The sequence below is a fragment of the Capsaspora owczarzaki genome (assembly GCF_000151315.2).
Source record: "Capsaspora owczarzaki ATCC 30864 unplaced genomic scaffold supercont2.4, whole genome shotgun sequence".
Taxonomy (NCBI): Eukaryota; class Filasterea; order Ministeriida; family Capsasporidae; genus Capsaspora; species Capsaspora owczarzaki.
Window position 1 is genome coordinate 12,172 of NW_011887295.1, and position 16,451 is coordinate 28,622.

Below are 16,451 nucleotides of genomic sequence, written 5' to 3' on the forward strand. Positions count from 1 at the left end.
TTTTGGTTTCCCTTTCCCACTCTGCTCCCGCTCTTCCCCCAGCGCACTGATCTCCCTCTCTGCTCTCTCATCAAGCCCAGCCGGCGAGGGGTGTGTTGTGCTCGCCCGCGGATTGTGCGCAGCATTCGAGATCCACGCTGCCAAAACACAAAAAAGCGGTTGGATTTTATTGGGTTTTTTATTTTTTTTTATTTTTTTTTTATTTTTTATTTTATTTTTTAAAAAGAAAGGCGCTCGATTGCACACCAAGTTTGTTTGTATCGACCGTTACCAAGATCCCCCTTGTTTGGTCTGTCGCTCCCCCCTCCGCTGGTTCATCCTGTTCCACTTTGTGGGGCATCTGCTGACTGTGCTCGGTGCGGATTCGACAATGAAGCCCCAGACGCAGGAGGAGCAAAAACAACAGCAAGTTGAAAATCTATCGAACTCCCGCATTCGCGCTCCACTCACTCACGGCCACTGCCCCACTCGCTCACGACTGTGCCACGCTCGCTCATGACCCCAACCACTCTTCATCATCATCATCATCTTCTGCTTCTTCTTGCACTCGATATGCCGTGCCCATCCCTCTGCGCATCAACAATCAACTCACTCACTGTTTGGTCCTTTTCCATTCAAAATCCAATCCAAATCCAACAGACATCTCTTGTTTTTTTCCCCTCTCTCCCTCTCTTCTTCTTCTTCCATCCCCCATCAGTTGACAGGCTCTTCTTCTTCTTGCTCCACCGCCCGCCTGCCTGCCTACCATGAGCCGTCACGGGTCTAGCGGGTCGACTGGCTCTGCAGAGGACGAGCCATCGCTGCAGTCGCGCATCTCAGACCTCGAAAACCTGCTCACTGGCCGCAGGTCGGGGCCGTTTGACAATGGTCTCTCGCCCGAAAACCTCATTGACTCGTTCCTGGCCCTGTTTGACGAGTGCTCGTCGCTGGCGCTGAAGAAGGACAAGAATGTTGCGGGCTTTGTTGACATTTATAGCAAGGTGGTGGCGCGCATCCACCAGATGCAGTTGCGGCGGTCGGACTTTGAAACCATCAAGGTCATTGGCCGCGGCGCGTACGGCGAGGTCTTGGTCGTGCGCAACCGGCAAACGGGCAAGGTCTACGCCATGAAGCAGCTGTCCAAGTGGGACATGCTCAAGCGACAGGAGACGGCGTGCTTCCGCGAGGAGCGCGACCTGCTCGTGTACGGCGACTCGCGCTGGATTACAAACCTGTTCTTTGCCTTCCAGGACAACGATTTCCTGTACTTGGTGATGGAGTACTACTCTGGCGGTGACCTGCTCACCCTGATGAGTCGCTACAACGACCGCCTGCCCGAAGACATGGCTCGCTTTTACATGGCCGAGCTCGTGCTCGCCCTCGAATCCATCCACCGCCTCTGCTTTGTCCACCGCGACATCAAGCCAGATAACGTGTTGCTGGACGCGAACGGCCACATCCGATTGGCCGACTTTGGCTCGTGCATTCGCGTCGAGCACGGCTCCATGATTGAGTCGAACGTTGCGGTCGGCACCCCAGACTACATTTCGCCCGAAATCCTGCAGTCCATCGAAGGCAACGGCAAGTACGGCAAAGAGTGCGACTGGTGGTCGCTCGGTGTCGTCCTCTACGAGATGATTTACGGCGAACCCCCATTCTACTCCGAGTCCCTGCTCGGCACGTACTCGAAGATTATGGACTGCTCCAACTCGCTCAAGTTTGACGTGTTCACCGACGACGACGACAACGTTGTGCCGATGAGCGATGAGGCCAAGGACCTGATTCGCAAGCTCTGCTGCAAGCGCGAGTCTCGCCTCGGTCGCGTGTCGGTCGAGGACATTAAGGCACACGCCTTCTTCAAGGGCATCAACTGGGACACTGTTCGCGACTCGACCGCTCCGTTCATCCCCGAAATCAGCTCGCCATCCGACACGTCCAACTTTGACGATGTCGAGGCCCCCGAGCTCGACAAGGTTCGGCGACCCTCCAGCAACAAGCCCTTCACTGGCGACCAGCTGCCCTTTGTCGGCTTTACCTTCACCCGAGGCTCGCGCCTTGCCGACACCATGGTTCTCGACAGCGCCTTGAACGGCGTGGCCGAGAAGGTCAAGGACCAGTCGGCAGAGATTGAAAAGCTGGAAAAGCAAAACGCCCAGCTGGTCGAAGAGCGCGCCGCCCTCAAGGCGCGCATCACCGAGCTCGAGGCAGACTTGGAGCAGGCCATGGCCGGCACCTTCCTGGGCGATGGTCTTGGCGACGCTGCTGCCGGGCTCGGTGGCGTGCCCGCCATCACGATCGCCGACACTGAAAAGGTGGACAAGCTCACAGCCGACCTCGCCGCGCTCAAAAAGAAGCTCGACGACAGCACCGAACAGGCGCTGGCCTTTGAGCGTCAAGTCAAAAAGCTCGAGCGTGAAAAGAAGGAGATGGAGAATGCCACCATCGACTTGAACACGCGCCTCCAAGCAGCAGAAAAGATGCGCAACATGATGAAGGACTCCAAGCAAGAGCTCGACGAGCAGGTAGAGCAGCTCGAGGGCAAGCTCACCGCCCAGAAGAAGGACTTGAAGGATGCTCAGCGCTTGAGGCAAAAGGCCGAGGCCGAGTTTGAGTCGCTGACCGCCCAAGTCAACGACCTCCAGGGTCAAGTGGCACGCCTCGACCGCACCGTGCGCGACAAGAATGCCGACATTGACTCGCTGACCGCCCAACGCGACGCCGCCAAGAAGGACTTGCGCTCCTCGGAGAAGACCCGCGGAGATTTGCAGTCGCAGCTCGACGACCTGCAGAGCGAGCTCACCCGCGAGCGAAGCGTGCGCAGCAAGGCTGAAAAGCTGTCGCACCAGCTGCAGGAGGATCTCGAGACGCTCCGCGACCGCGTTGCCGGCAAGGCCAGCGGTGCTGCCGGTGGCGATACCGTGCTGCAAGCCCAAATCGCGGAGCTCGAGGGCAAGCTGGAGCAGGAGGTCAAGCGACACGAAGCGTCTCTCCGCGACGTGCGCAACGAGCTGCAGTCCGAAGTCGAAAATGTGCGAAGGCAACTGAACGAGTCCAAATCGAGCAAGAGCGCCTTGGAAGAGCAGGTCGAGGACCTCAAGTCGTCGCTTGCCAAGAGCGCCAAAGACCTCCAAGCTGCCAAGAGCGAGGCCTCTACGACAGCGAGCCAAGAGAGCACCAAGACCATTGACGCCCTCAAGGCCAAGCTCAAGGCTGCCGAGGATGCGCTCGAATCGTCCCAGTCGTCGCTCGAGGATCGCGTCAAGACCCTGCAGGCCCAGGCTGACAAGGCCAGCGAGGAAAAGAACCGAATTGCCAAGCTGCTTGCAGAGGAGACGCTGGCCAAGACCAAGCTCGAAAGCTCCAACACGCAGCTGCGCACCGAGTTGACCGCGGCCGTCTCGACGGTGGACGATGCCGCGTCCCAGCTGTCCATGTTCCAGACCAAGCTCGAGTCCTACGAGCAGAACTTGGCTGAGCTCGAGTCGCTGCGCGCCGAAAACACGCGCCTGCGCAGCACTGCTGCCCGCCGGCCAAGCCTGGCGCTGGAGCAAATGTTCCGCACCACGGACGGCGGCGACGACAATCCCGAGGACGGCAGCGTCGAGAATCTCGCCGGCTTCCCTGGCATGTCCGGTACCGGCACCATCTCGCGCCGTGGTGGCGCTCGCGGCGGCGCTGGCGCTGACAAGAAGGAATGGCAAGAGCGCCGCACTGTCAAGCTCGACAAGCAAGTCATGCGCGCCCTCCAGCAAGAGGTCGACATCCAGACCCAGGCCAAGCTCAAGATGGAGACTGAGTTCAACCAAATCAAGGTGGAAAAAGAGTCGTCCGAGCAAGAAGTCCACATCCTGCGTGCTCGCGTTTCCGAGCTCGATCGGGAACTGGAGGCGCTCAAGCGCCTGCGCCAAGATGAAATCAAGTCCAAGTGGCGCGACGAATTCACCCGAAACGACACCCTTGCCTTCTCGTCCTTCCTCGACGTCGGTGGCCGAGCTTTGGAAGGCGACACCATCTCCAACTCGTCCGCGCCGGGTGTGGTCGAGCGTCAATTATCCAGCGACTTGCCCGAGTCGCCATTGAGCGCACCAGGCACTCCAATGGCCTCTGGCACGCCTGCGGCCGTGCTGTCGGCTCCGTCCACGCCTGCTCACGTGCTCGACAAGAACCGACCAGTGTCCACCCCGAACGCAGGTCGGTACGAGCGTGCTGCGACTCTTGGCCACGGCAGCGAGCGCCCGCGTGCCCTTGGTGGCGTTCCTGCGGCCACGGCTGCGCGTTTGATGACCCCGCGCGCGACGCATCGCCCGAGTGTCGACATGGGACAGGCAGACTACCTGCGCGTTTCTGGCCAGCACCGCATCATTCCCAAGTCGTTCCTGACTCCGACCAAGTGCGACGTGTGCACGTCCTTCCTGATTGGCCTGGTGCGACAAGGCCTTGCATGCGCCGACTGCTCGTACAACTTCCACTACCACTGCGCGCTCGAAATTTCGCCCGTTTGCCCCGTCAAACCCGAAGTCAAGAACGCCAAAAACCCGCGCGTCGATCCCCTTCACGGCATTGGCACGGCCATTCAGGGCTTCCTTCGTGTACCAAAGCCAGGCGGCGTGCGCAAGGGCTGGCGCAAGCAATTCTTTGTGGTCAGCGACTTTAAGATCCACGTCTTTGGCGGCGACGGCGATCGGCACCAGCAAGAGCTGGCTGCCATCATTGACATTCGAGACCGCGAATTCATCTTGCAGAGCGTCAAGCAGGAGGAGGTCATTCACGCCAATCGCAAGGATGTTCCCAACATTTTCCGCATTTGCTACGGCACGGCTGCCCAAAAGCAAGAGCTGCTCGTGCTTGCTGCTGACGAGGAGGAGAAGCATCGCTGGGTCATTGCCATGAATCACGTCGTCAAGGCCGCGCGTTCGCTGCCAGAGCCGCCCAAGGCGCTCTTGCCGAGCCGCATCTTCGATTCCGGAACGTGCAAGAACGAGATTTTCATCCAAGTCATGCAGCAAGCGACCTGCATTGTCCGTGCCGACAAGACGCTTGCGATTGGTACCGAGGATGGCCTGTTTGTGTACAAGAACGTTGACAACCACGGTGAGTTTTGTTTGTTTGTTTTGTTTTGTTTGTTTTGTTTTGTTTTGTTTTGTTTTGTTTTGTTTTGTTTGTTTTGTTTTGTTTTGTCTTGTTTTGGTTTTTTCTTTTTCGGCTTGGACTTCAACTGACCGCTTCTGATTCTGACTCTTCTTCCACCCGTGCTTCCTTCCCTGCACCACAGCGACGCTCAACCGCGTTGGCGAAAACAAGAAGATTTACAACATTTATCTGCTGCCATCCATCAACCGCCTGATCACCGTCTCCACCAAGAACAAGATTGTCAAGCTGCATTCGATGGCCATCTTGGAGGGCGGAGACCCGTCGCAGTTTAGCCATGAGTTTGCGGATACCAAGGGCGCACTGTGCGTCGCGACAGGTACCTTCAAGAGCGCCATTCGCGTGGCTATCGGCGTTCGCAAGAGCATTCTTGTCTTTGACATTCGCACGCTCAAGCGTGTCGAGGAGTACACACTGCCGGATGCACCGACCTACGTGACCTTCTTCAACGACAAGCTGTGCGTCGCCATGCGCGACAAGTTCATGCTGATTGACATGGCCAACGCCGAGCAACCCGTCTGGCTCCCCGATACCTCGGATCCACGTCTGAGCTGGGTGTCGTCTGGCCAGCTTGATCTGACCCCCATGGCGGCGTTCGATCTGCGGAATGAAGTGCTGCTTTGCTTCAACTGTATGTGGAGGGGGGGACCGACTTTTGGAGGGGGGGACCTGACTTTTGGATGGTGATCAAACATGAAGTCTTAGGAAGAGGGAGTGTTTTTCCAGTCTCATTTTTTTGTTGTTTCTCTTTGTGCTCCCACAGACACGGGCATCTTTGTCTCGCACTCCGGCAAGTCGGCTCGTGAGGTGGAGCTCAAATGGACTTGCATTCCATCCGATTTCGTCTATGTCGCGCCGCATTTGCTCGTCTATGGACAAAACCACGTCGACGTGTTTGATACCGACTCCGCCGAGCTTGTGCAGACACTGTCGCTGCCTGCGCCCATGCTGCTGAGTCGCGACGGTTCGTTTGTCAGCTCGACCATGGAGGAGTCGGTGGCGCTCGTTTACCTGTCGAACGTGACGCGGCCCGATGTCAAGGACTTTGTCATTTCCGACGACATTCGCAACACGAGCGGCATGCAGCCACTGGAGTCGGGTCTCGGCTTGCTTTCACGGCAAGTGTCGCGCGAGTCCTTCCGCTCGAGCGCCCGGTTCTCCATTGCCAGCTCGGCCTCGAAGAAGCGCGAGGAGCTCAAGTCGAAGCGCGCAACGTTGCCACCAGGGCCTGCGGCGTCTGCTGCGGCTGCGGGAGCGGCATCGAGCATCCCGAGCTCGTCGCTTAGCCGGCGCACGTCGTCCATCACCAGCAACGATCTTGCCGGCTCGATGGACAGCGTGGCTTCTGGGTCGGATTCCGGCATGGGCTCGTCGGGCAACATTAGCTCGGGCTCGACCCTGGATTTGCCCACCGCGACCGCAATGACCTCCAGCACCAACTCGCTCAATCGCGTGGGTGTTGCCGAGTCTGGCAGTCTTGCCGGTGGCCGTGCCACTCCGACCACTACCGCCGCCGCCGCAGCATTATCATCATCGTCGTCCGAGCGCAAATCGACCAGCGCACCTGCTGCTCCTGCTAGCGCACCTGCTTCGACAATGTCGAGCGTGCCTGCTGCTGTTGCGGCGAGCAATGAAAGCCTGAATGGCGCCAGCCCGACGCCCTCCAATCTGTCCACCGTGGATTCTGCGTCCATTCTTACGCTGGCGTCGAGCGATGCCAAGCTCAGTTTCTTGACAGACTGGTAGACGGTGTGTTTGTGGCTGGCACGCGCGACAGACTTTTGTCGTTCGTTGGCGATTTCTTCTTTTTTTTGCTTTCTTCTCTTGTACTTTCCGTGTGTGGTGATGAATGTGTATATGTGTGTGTTTGTTCTGTGGGACACCCCCTGGGTTTGGAGCGTCTCGCAGTTTGTCGTGTTTTTGTGTCTGCTACCAATGGTCTTTTTTTTTTTTCCAAGTTGTGCTGCCTGCGGTCACCAGCTTTTTGTGTTGTGTGAGTTTGTTGTTTTTTCTACAATTTTACATCATTCAAGTCAGCATCTGTACGAAACATTAAAGATCCAGCTCGCGCAAGCCTAGCGTTGCGGCGTCAGGCAACGGTTGACGGCAACCAGCAAGTTGTCATTCTCCAGTGCAGCGGCGACTCGTTCCTTGTCGTTGAGTTGCTTGTTTACTGTTGACAGTGAAAGTGGGAGTGAGCGAGAATGAGAAACGGAAATTGAGTTTGTCAATGCAAATGATAATTCAGCGAACAAAACCGCTCCACGAGTATTTGCACTTGCCTGCCGCCTCACTGGCATGGGTTCCAGGGCGTATCCGAACATCAACCTGGACAAGTGGAGAGAGACCGAACGAAGAACCCCATGAGTATCATGAAAGACGAATGATTTTGACTGTGACGTTCCTTTCTCGCCACCCCGCCTCCGCGTTTGTGTGTGCGTACCTTGAAGCGGTCTGGAAGTGAGCGCAGGAGCCTGACTCGAATGCAGAGCCCGATGAGCGTGGCCATGGAGCAGTGCGGGATGGTCGGCGTGAAGAGGACCTCGACCGAGTTGCGCTTGTCGTCCACGCGGATGTGCTCAAACTGGGCGACCTTGATCTCCTCGAGGGTCAGCGGGTGCTCGGGGTCGTTAATGGTCCGGATGAGATGTGTTGGGTTGGACCGCCGGGGGGGGGCAAGAAGAGAGCCACGAGCAAGCGACGAAGCAGGACGAAGCAGCAGAGCCAAGAAGGCAGGCGAAAAGTCACACACAGAGCAAGCAACGACAGCAAAGAGCGCAACAGGGAGAGACGTTTCGAGGTTGGTGGGGGAGGGGGAAAGGGCAAGGTCAAAGGTCAAGGAAGATGACGGAAAACTCAATGCAAAACTCAATGCAAAAGCTCAACAGTCACATTCAACAACCAACCACGCATCAACAGAGCAGCGCATCATCAACAACACAACGAAGCAAGCAAATCAAGCCGATATCAAACACCTCACGCTGGTCGATGGGATCCACAACCGAGTCGTCGTCCTCGGCCAACGAGTGCTCGCGTTCGCTCAGGCTTGCGACCACCTCCGGATTGATGTTTTCAATGTCGCTCGGCATACTGCGGAAATAAGAAAAAGAAGAAGAAGAAGAACAAGGAGTGAAGCTTTTATTTTGTAAAAATGAGCGTCGTGTGTCATGCTGCGTAACTGTAGATCGGCTGTTCAGTAGCCTTTTTCGCCTTGATCTCAACACGCATTGCGTTGTTGCTCGTTTCGCTCTGTCTTTCGACTTATGATAGATCGAAATCAAAGTGCTGCAAATTGGATACCTGTCTGAATTTCAAGTCGCTCAGTTCTCAGTTCTCAGTCTCTGTTTTTGTTGCTTCTTGTTCTTGTTGTGTTTGACAGCTATTACGATACGCCGATCTTAACACCACAGAATGCAGCCACCTGGTGGTGATCCAGGTCCAACAGCAGCAGCACCAGCAGCAACAGCAACAGCAACAGCAACAGCAACAGCAGCACCAGCACCAGCACCAGCAACCGCTCAGATTGACATTGACAGGCGATTCGCATCAGCAGCTGAACCACCACCCCGACCGCCGTTCCAGCCTCTCGTGCAGTACCACCATCACCACCACGACCACCACCACCACCCAGCCTCAGCGTCTCCACAAGGACAGGGACAGGGACAGGGACAGGGACTGGGACTGGGACTGGGACAGCGACCACCCGGAGCGCCGCCGCCCGCCATGCCGCCTTCCACCGCTCCGGCGCGCCCGCCCGGCCCGGGGCTGTCGTCGTCCCTATCAATAGGAGCACCGCCGCCGCCGCCGCCGCTGTCCGCAGGTGGATCGCTGCCGCACCTGGCGCGGGGCATGGCGGCGGTGGTGTCGAGTTCGTGGAGCTGGATGCCGCCCCCGAGCACGAGCTACAGCAGCAGCAGCAGCAACCATCACCCCAGTAGCAGCGTCGCACAGGGCAGCACCCATGCTGCTCGCGATGCAAACAGCAGCCACGGACAGCAGCACTACGGCGTTCCAGGCGCACTGCACGCTACAGCTTATCAACCCCAGCAGCCCCAGCAACAACAGCATCAGCATCAGCATCAGCAACAGAATGCTCAGCAATCCCAGCTATCACAGCATCAACAACCGCATCCATTGCAGCAGCAGCAGCAGCAGCAGCAGGGTCAGGCACCAAGCTCATCAGCAGTAGTAGTAGTAGTAGCAGGGTCACTGGCGAAGAGTGGATCAGACGACATGGCGATTGACAGGTCCACGGCACCATCCGCATCAGCATCAGCAGCCCCCTTGGCAGCAGCCCCCTCAGCCAGCACACCAAGCACAGGCACTGCCGCCACCCCTGTGATCAGCACCAGCACCGTCGACGGCAGCAGCAGCAGCATCACCAGCGGCAGCACTGCTTACACAGACCAAGCGTTGAGGGAGCAGGTAAACAACAAAGACCAAAGCCAAGCCGTTTTTGCTCCCTTCGCTCCAACTTGACCCTCCCGCTCTCCTTCCCTCCCTCTCTCTCTCTCTTTCCACTCGCTCGTGGTGATTGCAGGCTTTGAATCTGCTTCGGATGAGGGATGACGCGTTCAAGTGACTGACGCGTTCACAGCTGCAGCGAAACAACCCTTCTTTTGTTCGTTTTTTTTTTTTTCTTTTTTTTTCCCTTCTTTCTTTCTTTGTCTTGGCTGCTTGGCTTGCTTGGCTTTCAAAATGTCAACCTGCTATTTAGAAAAGGCACGTCAAACTCAAAGAAATCCCTTACGACGCCAAATACCCTGTTTTTTTTTTTCTTCTTTTTTTTTTCTTTCTTTTTTTTTTTCTTCTTTGTCTGTCTTTGTCTCTCTCTCTCTCTTCTTCGTGCTCGTTGTCGCGTGTGCCGCTGCTCCGTCGTCGTGCAACCCAGAATCACAAGCGTGTGTCATCACTGCATTCATGTGGGCATGGCGTACGTCTCATCAGCGATAAAGGGATTTGGAAGCAAAACTCAAAAACCTCAAAAAACTGAAACCCACCTGTCTTCGTCCCAAAGGAGCAGCGCTCTCAGCCTGCCCCGCCGTGGCTCTGAGACTTTACGGCACAACTTGCACATTATGAGCGGGGGACGCTGCTCGTTTAGTGAAGCGGAAGCGGCGTCGTGGCGCGGCAGAAGCACAAGAAGGCCCCAAAACGCATCTCCAAAGGGAAAAACCAGAAACCATGCTGTCAAACTGTGCTGTCAAAATTCGAATTGCAATGCCGCTTGCTGACCGTTGGCTCGCTGGTGTGGGTTTTGGTTTTCCGCCATTGGTATGCACAATCACAGCAATTCCTGAAAATGGCGTCAGTCTACACGCAGCAGCTCAGGGAGATTGGAAACGCGCTCGTCCAGGTGGACAAGACGCTCGCTGCGCGGTCTGCCGTCGCGGATTCGAATTTGAGCATGCTGCTTCGTGCATGCGCAGAGCATATCGACACTGCATCAGCAGAACGGGAAAACACTACCAGGGCGTCACCTGCGGGCGCTGCTTCAGACATTCCTGCCTCGTCTTTTGGGGCCGAGCGCAGAAATCTGGAAGCGAGCGACACTGAATCCGATGGCACTCCCTCCAAACGAGCACGGTTGGACAATGGCTGGTCCGCCACGTCTGCTGGCAATAATAATAACAACAACAGCAGCAACAACAACAACAACAACAACAACAACAATCCTCTGCCTCCACCTCCACCCGGAATGTCTGCTTACCCACCGCCGCCACACGCCATGCAAGCCCCGCCCCAACCAATGCAAATGGCGTACGCTTCCAATTATTCGGGACATCCCTACTATATGCCCTCCCCTTACCCAGACCAGTCAATGCCATACAACTACTCCTATGGCATGTATCCGCCCCCTCCTCACTATTATCCTAGTCAGTACGGGCCACGCTCCATGCCACCTCCTCCTCCTCTTCATCACCAGCAGCATCCTTATCCCTATCAGCAACCAATAATGCAGCACCCTGTCAGTCAGCCTGTCCCGCCTGTCCACCACACTCATGCAGAGTACAAGCCGACGCACGCGTCCGCGAACTCTGTCGCCGCCGCCGCCACCGCGGCGCCCACTGTGGTACCTGCTGCGCCGACGTCCGATGGCGCTCACAAGACGAAGCCATTGCCCACCGATCCTCCTCACACGAACAAACCTGGTTCTTCCAACGAGAGCGAACGGGTTATCGAGAAACCGGCCTCGTCCGAATCAACTCAGCCCCGAGACAATGTCCAACACCCGCCGCCGCAGTCGGGAGGACAGCAGCAGCCGTCGCAAGCACATCACCAGAACGGGAGCGAGGCCCCCGTCACACCAAACACGCTTCCGCACGCCTCCACCTTCCTCGACTCCCCTCGTGGAGCTGGTAAATCTCCTCGCGAGGACGGTCCCAACCCAGACCCTTCCAATGGCGCCAAGATGGAACAGCTTGCAGATCCGACACAGCCAGTGCAGCTTGGCGATCCAATGTACTCTCACTTTTCGGTCAAGCAAGCCAAGGCCGAGCCGAAAAGCTCGTCCGAGTTTCACTTTACCTGGTCAAAGGACGGCCAGCACACTGTGCTCACCCGAGGCCGGTCGAAACAACGCCCCAATCTTTCCCGCGAGGTGGTTGAGGTGTTGAAGAATTGGCTGTTTGCGCATTCTTCGGTAAGGGTTGTGCGCTCCGCTTGTTTTGGAAACAACGGAAACAAAATGCTCACGCTTTGGGGGGGTTGGGTGTGGCATGCTGTGAATTGCAACAGCGCCCTTATCCCTCTGATGTTGAAAAGACAGCCATGATGGCCGAAACTGGCATTTCGCTGTTACAGCTCAACAACTGGTAAGCGAACGTTGAAATGGGTGATTCAATTCAGCGGCTCCTGCTTGTTCGCTATCTCACTGCTTTTTTTCATGTGTTTGAACTCTAGGTTTATCAATGCTCGACGCCGGCTGTTGCAAAAGCCTGATTGATTTGCTCCAATGGCTTTTTTTAGTACTCAAGCTTCCCGTAACGCCGATTACTTGTCTGGTTTACGATCTGCTACCACCATAACTTCCCTATTCGTTCTTGTTTTTGTTGATGTCGTCCTTGTTCTAGTCGTATTCTGTTGTTGTTGTTGTGCCCCTGCTTCCTCGCTCCACGATCTCCAATATTTTGTTTCGATAATCTTCTCATTTGTCGATCAATTGAGCCAATTCACTTCGTTCGATTTGCTTGATTCCACTTTCGAGTCGGCTTTTTTGTTTCCCCCCCCCCCTTTCAGTTCACATTTTGTTCTCTATTTTTGGGGGTATTCTTTTTTTCTGAGAATGGCCAAAAAGACTACCGCATTACCGGCTGAGCCCAAGGAGCAGAACAGCCAGGTCGTCCAGGACATGCTCCGCGAGGCTGACGAGGTGAGTCACAGTACTTTGAGCTTGGTGTTATTACAAGGTCGAGGAGAGGAGGAGAGGAGGAGAGGAGCAGGACGAGGAGACGAGACTTGCCGCTCCTTTCTCGATGGCTGCTGACCCCTGACCCCTGACCCCCCTGACGCTGCAGATCACGAACGAGAGTCTCGAGGCGTCCCGTCGCATCAAGCAGCTCGCGATGGAGAGCGCGGAAGTCGGCGGTCGCACCGTCGAAACGCTCCAAGAACAAGGACGTGAGTTCACAAAAAAAAAAAAAAAAAAAAAAAAAAAAAGACTTGTTTGAACAAAAATCAAAAAGCACAGCTCTGCGAACGAGAACGATGAACGACGACCCAGAACGAGAACGAGAACGAGGACGAGCACGAGACAACCGAGGACGAGCACGAGACAAGCAGAGCAGAACAAAAGCAGAGAATTGGGTTGGAGAGGTTGGGGGGGGTGAGGTTGAAGAGGAGAGAGAACGAGAGATGGAGCGGTTTTACCGTAATGTTATGGAACCCCTCCATTCTCACTCACTCATTCACTCGATGAGATGGGGTGGGGTGGGGGTGGCGTGGCGTGGAACGGGGCAAACTTGGCAAGATTAACAGAACACTGGCCGGGGTGAGGGGGGAGGGGGGTTCGCGGAAGACGACTGCTCAATATGCGGCCTCACAACTCTCTATGCCTGCATCAACAGGACAACTCAACCGCATCGACCGAAACTTGGACAACGTCAACGAGGACTTGCGTGGCGCCGAAAAGACGGTGAGTTCCCGAGACGGGGGCAGCAGAATCCGGGCTATTTGCTGTCAATGTTCGTGTTCCACTCTCACTTTGGTTTCGCTGGGCGTCGTTCACCCCATGCCTCTGGTAACTCGAGCAGCTGACCAAGATGGAGAAGGTCTGCGGTCTGTGCCGATGCCCTTGTGGAAAGGTAGGTGGCAAAGTCTGCAAAAAAAAAAGTCTGCAAAACTTCATTTCGCGCTTCACCGTTCCGTTCACCCAACTCGTGCATCCATGTTGCTTGCCCGACATACAGGCCAAGAAATTCGAATCAACAGAAATGTACGAGCGCGACACGTTCGATCCCGACCACAGCAAAGACCCGAACAAGAAGGGCAAGAACAAGGGCAAGGGGAAAGAGGCGGCTGCTGCTGCTGGTGGCGCAACCGCTGTCGTTGACAAGTAAGTCGAGTTGGATGTGTGTGTGTAGAGGTGTACACGAGTTTGCGCGTGATCATGAATGAATGCGTCTCTCTTTTGCCTCAGTACTCACCTGATCTCACCCCTTCGTCTTCTTCAGACAACCCACATCCCTCAGCAACGGCCGGGAGGACGATGGCATGTTCATCAAGCAGGTCACGCACGACCATCGCGAGGCCGAGATCAACGAGAACATTGGCGCGGTTGCCGACATTTTGGGCGACTTGCGCCACCAAGCGATGGTAATGGGCACGGAACTCGACAAGCACAACGAGGTCCTCGACCGTATTGAAAAGAAGACAGACAGCAACACTGCTCGTGTGGACGAGGCCAACATTCGCGCAACCAAGCTGCTCGGCGGCAAGGCCAAGGCATGATGACAAAAAGGGTGGTGTTTTTCAATGTTTGAGATGATGGTTTTGTTTTTAAAGTTGTATTGTTCGTTGTCTGCGTTATCGTGGAATGAGGTTGCTGTTGTTTGTTGTTTGCCTTCCATGAGTTGTTGGCGATCGTTCAATGAACAACACTTTGCTCTGCCTTTTTTTATTACTGTCCTGTATACCGTGAGCCATTATTTTTGTCGCAATGTGCTCATTCAGTCCTATTTGTTTCATTCCCCCATTCTCATATTCCCAGCCTCCATGACTGACGCAGTGAGCTCGTTTGACTTTGTGCACCACCCCGGCTGGCAAGAGTACTTTAGCCGTCTCGAAGGCTTTTCCGCGCACGGTCCGACGCCGTCGCAGCTGCTCAAGCTCCAGCGCAAGTGGTACAAGCAGCACATTGTAACTGAGCCATCTCTCGCTCTGTGTGTGTGTGTGTGTGTGTGTGTGTGTGTGTGTGTCGGCGCCAGTTTGGCTGTCTCCGCATGCGCATTGGTCTCCACTCAACCGTCCACCTTCAAACTTCAACCTCCTCAAACTCACAACTCGCACTTTTTATGCCAACATTGTGAATGGTGCTGCTCCATGACGAACGGCGCTCTGGACTGACAGGACCCGTCATACGAGGCACCCGCTGCTGCTGCTGCTGCTCCGACCACTACCACTGATGCCCCATCGTCATCATCATCACCATCACCATCATCATCATCATCCAAGGCGCATCATCCAAGGCGCAGGCGGACGCGTCCGATCCGATCATCGAAGAGCCAGGCGAGGCCTCTTCCACGTCAGCGCACGCGTCCCGCCCAGCAGCAGCCCCGCGCGCTGACTCGACCAACAACGGTGGATCGTCATCAGCTGGATCCGCATCGAGTGGATCGTCCACTGCTGCCCCTGCTGCTCGGCGGTCGCTGGTTCAGTTTGCCATTGCAAACAAGGTAACAAAAAGTGCTCAGTTCTCAGTTCTGTCTGAGCATGTGCGACTCGTGCGATATCGCTTTGCGTTCAAAGCACATGCATGCGCAAATCCACTATTGGAACTATGGAAGACGACGTTGGGTGCGCGTGCTGCAGTTCGGTGGGGAAGACACTTGCGCGTTCATATTCTCACCGCGCGCCTCGCGACCGTTTGCTGCTTTTTTTCTGATCCGCGCTCTGCTCATGCAACGACACACAGCTCCAGCTGATTGCGTGGATTGCCAACTTGCTCTGCCTGATCAACGTGCTCGCATTCATTGTGCCGATCGGCATGGACCCTTCGCCGATCAGCTACTACAAGGTTTTCCGTCGTGGAGCTGTCGCGTACATCGTGATGCTGTACCAGAGACATGGCGTATGTGATGTTGCTTGTCATTGACATTGAGATGCGTGGGTGTCATCCTGTTGTTGAGCCGCGATTTGGGGCGTCACTTTTCTTACTTACTGCTGCCTCCGTCTTTCAAACACCCCCCCCCCTTCAACAACCCTCTCACATAGCTCGTTTTCAGCCGCAACTACCTCAACTCCATCATTCCTGATGAGAACTTTGCGTACATTATGTACTGCGTCGTTTTCTCCTTTGCCGATGTCCACGCTGCCGCCGTTCTTCCCATGGCCATCTTCGCCCTCTACGGATTTGCCACCTTTACGCCAAACGTGGCCAGTGCCATTCTTCCGCAGAACTTGCGGTAAGGGACTGTTTTTGTTGATTGGTGGAGGACTGGCTTCCGTTCCTTCTGTCGATGGTCTTTGTTCCTGCTTTCATTGCCTCACAATGTCTGGCTCTTGCCCGTATGGATGCAGATCGACGATTGTTCCCCGTATCCGTGGACTGGTCGCTCGTTTGACCGCTGTCGGCGATCAAGCAAAGATTGCTGCCGCTCGCCTCGAACTGATTCTTGTGCCGATTCTCTTCATCGGGCTGTTCAGGTACGCTTTTTGAATTGTTTTGTGTTGGGCGTTTTATTGCTGATGGCCGTCTGTCGTTTTCTCGCCTCAAGCACACGCGCCAATGAAGTGCGCTCTGAATTGTTCCTCTCACTTTATCGCCTTTTCGCTCTGATCTCTTGTTTTTGTCTTGCTTCCATCATATTTCCTATTGGCAGCGGCGAATTCCTGCCCCTCATCAGCTACGCCAACTTTTTGAACCTGCGCTATGTCCAATCGGCGCACACACGGCGGTTGCTGTCGGATCTGAAAATCCTGGGCTTCCAGCTCACTGGCCATCCCCGATGCCCTCCCATTATCGGAGCCGCGTTCGTCAAGCTTGTTGGTCTTCTGGAGCGCATGGATCCCAATCGCCGTTAAGGATCCGTTGCATTTGTTTTGTGGATTTGTTTTGCGGCTCTGAGATTTACTGTACTTTTGTACCATTACAAGCCATGGCTGTC

The 16,451-nt window shown here is 55.6% G+C and overlaps 5 protein-coding genes across 5 annotated transcripts; 4 read left to right on the forward strand and 1 right to left on the reverse strand.

Annotated features, from left to right (window-relative positions):
* The first annotated feature begins 639 nt into the window (after positions 1–639).
* Positions 640–7,245, forward strand: CAOG_02802 (Cdc42-binding protein kinase beta). The gene is made up of 3 exons (XM_004348565.2): positions 640–5,070; positions 5,252–5,758; positions 5,891–7,245. The coding sequence occupies exons 1-3, from the start codon at positions 747–749 to the stop codon at positions 6,871–6,873; spliced, it is 5,814 nt and encodes a 1,937-aa protein (XP_004348615.1). The 5' UTR covers positions 640–746; the 3' UTR covers positions 6,874–7,245.
* CAOG_02803 (hypothetical protein) lies at positions 7,203–8,216 on the reverse strand (the record flags this gene model as incomplete). The annotated part of the gene is made up of 4 exons (XM_004348566.1): positions 7,203–7,300; positions 7,386–7,455; positions 7,571–7,747; positions 8,103–8,216. 4 exons carry the CDS (start codon positions 8,214–8,216, stop codon positions 7,203–7,205), a joined length of 459 nt encoding a protein of 152 aa, XP_004348616.1.
* A 255-nt stretch (positions 8,217–8,471) lies between these two features.
* CAOG_02804 (hypothetical protein) lies at positions 8,472–12,297 on the forward strand. Its single transcript, XM_004348567.2, has 4 exons — positions 8,472–9,552; positions 10,418–11,770; positions 11,866–11,942; positions 12,031–12,297. Exons 1-4 carry the CDS (start codon positions 8,539–8,541, stop codon positions 12,071–12,073), a joined length of 2,487 nt encoding a protein of 828 aa, XP_004348617.1. The 5' UTR covers positions 8,472–8,538; the 3' UTR covers positions 12,074–12,297.
* A 77-nt stretch (positions 12,298–12,374) lies between these two features.
* Positions 12,375–14,267, forward strand: CAOG_02805 (synaptosome-associated protein 25a). Its single transcript, XM_004348568.2, has 6 exons — positions 12,375–12,499; positions 12,645–12,747; positions 13,194–13,261; positions 13,380–13,430; positions 13,536–13,681; positions 13,800–14,267. The coding sequence occupies exons 1-6, from the start codon at positions 12,413–12,415 to the stop codon at positions 14,074–14,076; spliced, it is 732 nt and encodes a 243-aa protein (XP_004348618.2). The 5' UTR covers positions 12,375–12,412; the 3' UTR covers positions 14,077–14,267.
* A 73-nt stretch (positions 14,268–14,340) lies between these two features.
* On the forward strand, positions 14,341–16,368 carry CAOG_02806 (hypothetical protein; the record flags this gene model as incomplete). The annotated part of the gene is made up of 7 exons (XM_004348569.1): positions 14,341–14,484; positions 14,695–14,827; positions 14,896–15,020; positions 15,260–15,415; positions 15,559–15,749; positions 15,865–15,990; positions 16,167–16,368. The coding sequence occupies 7 exons, from the start codon at positions 14,341–14,343 to the stop codon at positions 16,366–16,368; spliced, it is 1,077 nt and encodes a 358-aa protein (XP_004348619.1).
* Between the last annotated feature and the right edge of the window lie 83 nt (positions 16,369–16,451).